The sequence below is a fragment of the Aegilops tauschii genome, chromosome 3 (genome assembly GCF_002575655.3).
Source record: "Aegilops tauschii subsp. strangulata cultivar AL8/78 chromosome 3, Aet v6.0, whole genome shotgun sequence".
NCBI classification, from domain to species: Eukaryota; Viridiplantae; Streptophyta; class Magnoliopsida; order Poales; family Poaceae; genus Aegilops; species Aegilops tauschii.
In genome coordinates, this window is record NC_053037.3 from 595719881 (window position 1) to 595729884 (window position 10004).

General features: G+C 47.2%; 1 protein-coding gene and 1 long non-coding RNA gene across 2 annotated transcripts; one reads left to right on the plus strand and one right to left on the minus strand.

The window, feature by feature from the left end:
- Positions 1–1365: 1365 nt before the first annotated feature.
- On the minus strand, positions 1366–2043 carry LOC109746969 (putrescine hydroxycinnamoyltransferase 1-like). Its single transcript, XM_073495714.1, has one exon. It carries the CDS (start codon positions 2041–2043, stop codon positions 1366–1368), a length of 678 nt encoding a protein of 225 aa, XP_073351815.1.
- Positions 2044–2233: 190 nt separating this feature from the next.
- On the plus strand, positions 2234–4689 carry LOC123497753 (uncharacterized). The gene is made up of 3 exons (XR_006671487.2): positions 2234–2342; positions 2425–2536; positions 3754–4689. It is a non-coding gene; the product is annotated as an uncharacterized lncRNA (long non-coding RNA).
- Positions 4690–10004: the final 5315 nt, after the last annotated feature.

Below are 10004 nucleotides of genomic sequence, written 5' to 3' on the forward strand. Positions count from 1 at the left end.
TTGTCCGGTTTGGCGAAGAGCGTCTCCGTCACTGCTTGTTCTGGCCGGTTGACCTCAATATAGGCCTTGTTCTGAATGGACTCTATGATGGCGGTGTGCTCCGCCATCTCCATTGCTTGGGCGGACCCATAATCCGCATCCGCGTCCGCCGTGGCGAAGCCCGTAGCCAGCAACGCCTCTTCCTCCGGCTCCGCCGCCTCACCCTCAGGATCCGCTTCCGGTAGTTGCTCTCCCTCCTCCTCCTCCTCCTCCTCCGCCTGCTCCTCCTCCTCATCATCCAACGGCTCCTGCGGATTCAGAGAACGGCCGGCGGCGAAACGAGCAGCCCGCCGCACCTGGATCTGCTCCAGCAGCTGCACCCTCCGCTCCGGAGTGAGCATGGCATTGGTGGCGGTCCGGCGTATCGGCATCGCAAGCGGCAGACGGAAATGGAAGTGCCAGTGGCGGAGAGGAGAAAAGAGAAGTAGTGGGCCGGGCTAGGGTTCTACTACCGCCGTCAGACTTAAATAGCCGGCTTCCTCCCTCGGGCGGCACGCCGGAGCGGCACCACGCGGCGCGGAGCGAAGGAGGCGCCCGTCAAACCAACGGTCTCTCCGCGTCCCCGCGTCGGCCCTATCCTTTAGTCATACGCTGCGGGCGTGCCTGGACACGTCTGTGCCTCCTCATATTCGTCCCAGATATGGGTCAAGATATGGGGAGTGCCGATAAATCCGGGCGTTGGGCAGGAAATAGGGCGCCCGGTTAGGTGAAGCTTTTTTTGTTTGTTCAGACACTGATCGGGCAGTACGTCTATGCTTCTGGGACGGGTACGGTTGTAGATGCTCTATGGGGACAGGGTTTGGTCGGCGTTGACTAAACCAAATATATAAGAAGGTAATTTTGAATAGATTCAGCTAATGCCGTGAATGGATGGAACGGAGCGTTTGGATTTTAAGCATGTCATTCGAATGTTTTTTCGTGGCAACTTTAGTTGTTAGAACATGACAACTCTGTCCTAGTTTTTTTTTTTGTCAAAAAATTGTCATGTTTGCCTACCTCGCGTGAACTAAAGTTGCCATGAAAAATGTTCGGATGACATGCTTAAAATTCGAACGTTCAGGATTTATTATTTCCGTAATGTTAATTATTCATTAAATTCCTCAAAATAAATTCTTTAAATTTGTAGCCAAACACGTATATAAGAAGATAATAATTTTGAATAGATACAGCTGAAGCCGTACTGAATGGATGGAATGGGGCATGATCAAATGTGGGCGTACAGCAGGCGCCGGAAGTCGTCGCGAAGTGCAGTGTCCATGGACGAGAGGATGCGGACACTGCCTTGTGGGTCCTGCCCGCCGACGCCGTGTGGAAAAACCCGTCGCGCTACTGCGCGGCGAGCTGCATCGCCCGCGGCTTCCCCCACCTGAAGCCCGCCTCGTACATAGGCATGCCCAGCCAGCTGACCACCATCAGCTCCGTCTCCGGCATGCTTCCCGCATGCATCACTGGCCGGCCGACCATCTCCACGTAGTCGATCACCGAGCGCACCACCTCGTCGTCTACCCGGCGGACGGTGCCGCTGATCCGGCCGGCGACGGAGGCCAGCTCCTCCGAGCGGATCTCCCCCACTTTGCCCGCGGTGCCCACCATGATGATCCCGTTGCCGAAGTACCTGTCGGGGAGCGGCGGCCTCAGGCTGCGCCGGACGTTCGCCGTGAAGGTGAGGCGCGTCGTGGCGTCCGGAGGCAGCCGGCGGGCCACGCACAGGCACCGCCACACGTGGGCGCTCAGGGCGCAGAAGGTGCTCACGCGCCCGACTCCGCCGCCGGCGCAGGCGCGCTTGAGAGCGGCCACCTGGTCCTTGGAGAGGACGAAGATCTCGTTGACCAGGGCTGCCGACGACTCGGATGGGCTTAGCGTCGGGCAGAACACGGTGAGGGCGTCGGGGTGCACGACGGGCGGGGAGCGCGCGCGGAGGAGGGTGCGGTCATGGCATGGTAGTTGTCTAAATTGTGCTTCGTTGTATTCTTTACGAGCCAAGCAGGAAACCCAAGGATACATGTGTAGTTAATATCATCTTATGGTTTTGTGGTTGAATATAATTAGTTGCCATCATACTTAATATTCTCCTTTGCCCAATATGGTATGTAAGGAAGATTCTATGTAGTATGTGTTTGAATGTGTGAACTATTGATTCAGTGATGTAAGGCTACCCCATATGTACTTATCATGTATTCAGTTATGTAAAGCTATACCGTGTTTTTTCTACAGGATAGGTTCAAGCCAAGTAGCTAACATCCCCTTCTACCCAAGGTCAAGCATTCAGCGGCGGTATCAGAGGAGACATCGTCACGCGGAAGGTTGGTACCTCGAGCCATACTTATCTCTTATGATTCTTTCTTTTCTCTTGCCACTGAGTTCAATCCCTCTTTTCCCATGCAGCCCCTTCTCTGGACAAGCAAAAGCTCTGGCCGCCATGGATGCCAATGAGATTCTCGACCAAGGTTCACCTGGGCCTGCATCCTCCAAAAACAAGATGCATCCACTTATCAAGGTTAGCCGGAAGTTACCAACTTGCTTTGTAAAAGTCTTGGGATTTTTAAAGTTTGTAGGAACCCTTTTTGAATAGACGAACATTTTAGATATTTGCTTGCAAGACCAAAAGAAAATATGTTGACAAATGAACCTGCTTATGCAGAATGCTTTTGAGGATATTCATACAAAATTCTTTGTCAGTGTGCTTGCTTGACTGGGTTAATAAGAAGAATCATGCAACAGTCAAGAAAATGAACTATTGCCCATGTACAGATCAAGTGATTTTAGTCTCCCTTTCGGGAGAATGGCCTTGAGTACTTTTCATTCGTATGCATTCCATACTCAGGGAATAAGTCTTGTGTATGTGTGTGTATACTGGAATTGTAACTCACTGTAGTAATTCATAATTAGTTCCATCTTTTACTTTGATACTGCAAAAATAGGGAGGAAATATTGTGTGAGTCAGTATCTCAAAGATAAACAGGGGAAGATTCTAATATGCGGTGTCTCGGGCTGTTGATTTTTTAGGCTTATTTTGGCCATAGATTTATCCTGTTCATACGCTTAAATAAAATAGTTAAAGTTCATGTCTATAATTCGTATGAAAAAATATGGGATGTGCTTTCGAATCTGCAATATTTTCATACTATAGGGTTTACTTCTTTCAGCTCTTGGTTGTATGCCTGAACAGAATAACCGAAGTTCGAATTTATGTGGGGTAACAAACTAAATATGAGAAGCATTTGTCATGTTCTAAGAAATAGTATATTGTAAACGATCGGGTGAATTTTGCACTTCCATTTCTGGGTGTGTTGTTTCAGGATTTTGGAGCTTCCTGTCTCTATTTCTGGATGCCTTTTGTGGTTTCAAATAGTGGTGCTTCTCAAGTTGTTTTGTTTGCAGGTCTGGCAATATTCATTTGCGCCTAGCTCCTAACGTACATGGATCAATCATTTTATTATTTTGTCATCTCATGTACTTTCACATGATGTTAGAGTTCATTGTCTGAATTGTTATTTAGGTGGTAGCTTTGTGAAAATAATAATAATTAGAAGCTCAGAACCGTGAGAGATCGATGGTATTTCCAAACTGGAATGGCAATGCTAAGTCTAAATTTTACATTCAAGTGGAAATCATGTTGGTATTTGGTGCATGACAAGGTGCAAATTTCCTAACTTTTGCAAGATGGTCTGCTTGGTTTGTGCTGATCTGCTTAAGTCTTTGTTCAACGATTAGATACGAAGTCTACTCGCCAGGAGGAGCATGAATAGTACATCGAGAGAGGAAGTAGGAGTTCTCCGAAATGATCATCTACAAGCACAGTACATATTTGTTGATTGCTAGCACTATCTATGTTTCCATAGCATTGTTTCCAACTGCTGTAACACCTATTTTTACAATTTAAGGTATGAACTACCTGGCTTTATTTTGAACTTATGTACTGATGTAGAATGATGGCTCCTGTTTTTTACTTGCTGGTATGAACTGTTTTGTTGTATTTTGTAAAGCTCAAGAATTTACTTATGATGCTAACTAACATTGCTACAACATTTGTATAGACTACCTCTAATAATTATCCTTTCCTTGCCATTTGGCATTTTTTTTGTACAATTGCTCATTATCTTATCAATCACTACTAGAAAATTGGGCTTTGGTCACAGGGCAATATTCACATTAGTCCCGGTTCAGTCACGAACCGGGACTAATGTGAGCATTGGTCCCGGTTCGTGCGGCCAGGGGCCTGCCGGGCCTCGTGGGGGCATTGGTCCCGGTTCGTCCGGCCCCTTTGGTCCCGGATGGTGGGACAAACCGGGACCAAAGGGCCACGCTCCTGGCCCACCACCCTTTAGTCCCGGTTCATACCACAAACCGGGACTAAAGGGCCGGTCCTAAATAAAAATAGCAGCAGTAAAATAAATAAAAATAAAATAATTAAAGTAAAATACATAAGTAATTAGAAATAAAATAAATAAGTTTTTTGTTGTAAGTACAAACAAAACAAAACAAATAAAGCAAAAGAGAAAAAAAATAGAGGAAAAAAATTATGCCACCTACTGGGCCACCACGGCCTGAATACGACTAGAAACCCATCCATGGGCCAGGATTCAGGCCCGCAGAAGGCCCAGTAGGCCCCACAGGCAAAGAGTGACAGAATAGGCCCGTAAGCCTGCATTTGAGAGGAGCTCGAAGTGGTCAGCGCAGCTGCGCTTATAAACCACTGTCGAAGCCTCTCGGCTAGCGGGTGGGACTAAACATCCCACCGCACTGCGCCAGTTCCAGCACAAGGCCTTTGGTCCCGGTTGGTGCCACCAACCGGGACTAAAGGGGGCATTGGTCCCGGTTCGTGGCACCAACCAGGACCAAAGGCCTTTAGTCCCGGTTGGTGCCACGAACCGGGACCAATGAGTTCCCTATATATACCCCATCGCCACAGCAGAGCACTCCAGAGTGCTCTATTTTTTCTGGCCGGCGAGGGGAAGGCATTTGGGTGCTCTACCTCACCTCCTATGCACATGAGGTGTTCGATGAAATGTCTTAGCCACACTAGTTAATCTTTGTCCTCTCGAAACTCGACCTCCGAGCTCCATTTTCCCCGAGATTTGTCTAGGTTTAGCGGTCCGTCACGTCCCGTCCCCGTCTTCACCGCCGTCGATCGCTCGCGCCGATCTCGTCGCCAGCACCACCGTGGTGAGCCTCTTGTTCTTATCTTCTTTCTGAAAGAAAAAAATTCTTACTTTAGATAGTTACTTGTCTAATTTTGTTACTTTTATTATTCCTTCTTATTACATAGTGCGATGGTTTTGGTATCTGCCCCCGTCGGCCCTCATCGGCCCTCGTCCTGTCTATGATTCGAATGTGGTATATATTATCTTTTTATAACTATTTGGTTCATTTATTGTTTATGACAAATATACCGACCAACGTGACATAGATTTTATTTATCTAGGAGGTGGTTGAACCGGAAATTCTAACCGACCCTATTGTCGAGAGGTTAAATTTAGTTGAAGAAGAAAACAATTATTTGAAGGAAAAAAAAATTGAGGAGGAGAAGATGATATTGGAGTTGCATGTTGCGGATGTCGTCGATGATCACAAGATCAAGATGGATGCAATGCGCTTGAAGATTAGAAAGATTAGAAAATATGCCATTCATACCAAGGCTTGGTATCATTATGCCGTTGGATCAATTGTTACCTTGGTTGCGATTATGATCGCATTTGTTTTCGCATTGAAATGTTTTACATAGTTTCAATGTATGGTTTAATTAATTAGATGCTCTGGAGAGCTATATATATGTTGTTAGATGAGAACTATGTATGTACTTTGGTTTTAATGTGATGATGAACTTCTATTAATTTGGTCACTTAATTATCTATTCATGATGTTCTGTAATGGTTTTTGACACACTTAATTATATATAATGCACGCAGATGAACCGGCAATGGATGTACGGTGACAGACACACCTCCGAGTACATTAAGGGCGTGCATGATTTTCTCGAAGTGGCTGAGGCAAACAAGCAGAATGGTTTTATGTGTTGTCCATGCCCTATATGTGGGAATACGAAGTCTTACTCTGACCGGAAAATCCTTCACACCCACCTACTTTACAAGGGTTTCATGCCACACTATAATGTTTGGACGAGGCACGGAGAAATAGGGGTTATGATGGAAGACGGCGAAGAAGAAGAGGACGATGACAACTATGTGCCCCCTGAATACGGTGATGCTGCAACGGGGGAAGCTGCTGAAGATCAAGAGGAACCAGACGATGTGCCCAATGATGCTGCAAGGGGGGAAGCTGCTGAAGATCAAGAGGAACCAGTGCCCGATGATGATGATCTCCGCCGGGTCATAGCCGATGCAAGGACGCAATGCGAAAGTCAAAAGGAGAAGCTGAAGTTCGATCGCATGTTAGAGGATCACAAAAAAGGGTTGTACCCCAATTGCGAAGATGGCAACACAAAGCTCGGTACCGTACTGGAATTACTGCAGTGGAAGGCAGAGAATGCTGTGCCTGACAAAGGATTTGAGAAGCTATTGAAAATATTGAAGAAGAAGCTTCCAAAGGATAACGAATTGCCCGACAGTACATACGCAGCAAAGAAGGTCGTATGCCCTCTAGGATTGGAGGTGCAGAAGATACATGCATGCCCTAATGACTGCATCCTCTACCGCGGTGCGTACAAGGATCTGAACGCATGCCCGGTATGCGGTGCATTGCGGTATAAGATCAGACGAGATGACCCTCGTGATGTTGACGGCGAGCCCCCCAGGAAGAGGGTTCCTGCGAAGGTGATGTGGTATGCTCCTATAATACCACGGTTGAAACGTCTGTTCAGAAACGAAGAGCATGACAAGTTGATGCGATGGCACAGTGAGGACCGTAAGAAAGACGGGAAGTTGAGAGCACCCGCCGACGGGTCGCAGTGGAGAAAAATCGAGAGAAAGTACTGGGTTGAGTTTGCAGCTGACCCAAGGAACGGATGGTTTGGTTTAAGCGCAGATGGCATTAATCCTTTCGGGGAGCAGAGCAGCAATCACAACACCTCGCCCGTGACTCTATGTATGTATAACCTTCCTCCTTGGATGTGCATGAAGCGGAAGTTCATTATGATGCCAGTTCTCATCCAAGGCCCTAAGCAACCCGGCAACGACATTGATGTGTACCTAAGGCCATTAGTTGAAGAACTTTTACAGCTGTGGAATGGAAACGGTGTACGTACGTGGGATGAGCACAAACAGGAGGAATTTAACCTGCACGCGTTGCTGTTTGTAACCATCAACGATTGGCCCGCTCTCAGTAACCTTTCAGGACAGACAAACAAGGGATACCACGCATGCACGCACTATTTAGATGACACTGAAAGTATATACCTGGACAAATGCAGGAAGAATGTGTACCTGGGCCATCGTCGATTTCTTCCGACCAACCATCAATGTCGAAAGAAAGGCAAGCATTTCAAAGGCGAGGCAGATCACCGGAAGAAGCCCGCCATGCGTACCGGTGATCACGTACTTGCTATGGTCAATGATTTACACGTAATCTTTGTAAAGGGTCCCGGCGGACTAGCTGTTCCGAATGACGCTGAGGGACACGCACCCATGTGGAAGAAGAAATCTATATTTGGGACCTACCCTACTGGAAAGAGCTAGAGGTCCGCTCTTCGATCGACGTGATGCACGTGACGAAGAACCTTTGCGTGAACCTGCTAGGCTTCTTGGGCGTGTATGGGAAGACAAAAGATACACCTGAGGCACGGGAGGACCTGCAACGTTTGCACGAAAAAGACGGCATGCCTCCGAAGCAGTATGAAGGTCCTGCCAGCTACGCTCTTATGAAAGAAGAGAAAGAAATCTTCTTTGAATGCCTGCTCAGTATGAAGGTCCCGACTGGCTTCTCGTCGAATATAAAGGGAATAATAAATATGCCAGAGAAAAAGTTTCAGAACCTAAAGTCTCATGACTGCCACGTGATTATGACGCAACTGCTTCCGGTTGCATTGAGGGGGCTTCTACCGGAAAACGTCCGATTAGCCATTGTGAAGCTATGTGCATTCCTCAATGCAATCTCTCAGAAGGTGATCGATCCAGAAATCATACCAAGGCTAAGGAGTGATGTGGCGCAATGTCTTGTCAGTTTCGAGCTGGTGTTCCCACCATCCTTCTTCAATATCATGACGCACGTCCTAGTTCATCTAGTCGACGGGATTGTCATTCTGAGGCCCGTATTTCTACACAATATGTTCCCCTTTGAGAGGTTCATGGGAGTCCTAAAGAAATATGTCCGTAACCGCGCTAGGCCAGAAGGAAGCATCTCCATGGGCCATCAAACAGAGGATGTCATTGGGTTTTGTGTTGACTTCATTCCTGGCCTTAAGAAGATAGGTCTCCCTAAATCGCGGTATGAGGGGAGACTGACTGGAAAAGGCACGCTTGGAGGGGACTCAATAATATGCAGGGACGGATATTCTTGGTCTCAAGCACACTACACAGTTCTACAAAACTCTACCTTGGTGACCCCGTATGTCGATGAACACAAGAACAGTCTGCGCTCCAAACGCCCGGAGCAGTGTGACGACTGGATTACATGTGAACACATCAGAACTTTCAGCAGTTGGTTGGAAACACGTCTCGGAGGTGACACCACTGTTTGTGATGAGTTGTACTCGTTGTCCAGGGGACCAACTTCGACTGTATTGACTTACAAAGGATACGAGATAAATGGGAATACATTTTACACGATCGCCCAAGATCAAAAGAGCACCAACCAAAACAGCGGTGTCCGCTTTGATGCAGCAACCGAGAGTGGAAAGGACACATATTATGGTTACATAATGGACATATGGGAACTTGACTACGGACATGATTTTAAGGTCCCTTTGTTTAAGTGCAAATGGGTCAATCTGTCAGGAGGCGGGGTACAGGTAGACCCACAGTACGGAATGACAACAGTGGATCTGAACAATCTTGGGTACACTGACGAACCGTTCGTCCTAGCCAATGATGTGGCACAGGTTATCTATGTGAAGGACATGTCTACCAGACCGAGGAAAAGAAAAGATAAGGAAGCGAATACATCATACGATGAGCCAAAGCGCCACATAGTTCTTTCAGGAAAAAGGGACATTGTGGGAGTGGAGGGCAAGACAGACATGTCTGAAGATTATGAAAAGTTTCATGAAATTCCTCCCTTCAAAGTCAAGGCTGACCCAAGCATCCTGATAAACGATGAAGATTATCCATGGTTACGGGGCAATAAGCAAATGACACAAGCGAAGAAAAAGTGAAGACTTTCTCCCGCAACTATTATGATGATACCATGCCAACTTTGTAATAGACGAGTATGATACCATTGTCCGTTTTGTACAAGAAGTGCATCTAGTTTTTGCTGTAACCCTCTCAACTTTTTTGCACATGCTATGTGGATGAAATGATGATACCATGCCAACTTTCAACCTTTTCAGAGTTCATTTGAAATGCTTTTCAATTTTAGGGTCTTATAGCTCAAAATAATTAGTCAATGCATGAAAAATAACAGGCCAAAAATTAAAAATTATGCCACCTACTGGGCCACCACGGCCTGAATACGATTAGAAACCCATCCATGGGCCAGGATTCAGGCCCGCAGAAGGCCCAGTAGGCCCACAGGCATGTACAGAGAGGTTAGGCCCGTAAGCCTACTTTAGAGAGGAGCTCGACAGCTCAGGCGCACCGCACCTTATAAACAGGTGCGGCTCTCTCTTAGCTAGCCAGGTGGGACTAAACTCACCACCACGCCGCTGTGCAAGGCCATTGGTCCCGGTTGGTGGCACGAACCGGGACCAATTCCACCCTTTGGTCCCTGTTGGTGCCACGAACCGGTACTAATGAGGCTGTGGCCCCACGAGCACCTTTAGTACCTGTTCGTGGCACGAACCGGTACTAGAGTTTCTTACTAAGCAGTTTTTTAGTCCCACCTCGCTAGCTGAGAGGCACTAGGAGCGG

What these genes read in the sequence shown, in the direction of transcription:
- LOC109746969 (XM_073495714.1), bottom strand. Translation starts at nt 2,043, where the DNA reads ATGTATCCTTGGGTTTCCTGCTTGGCTCGTAAAGAATACAACGAAGCA.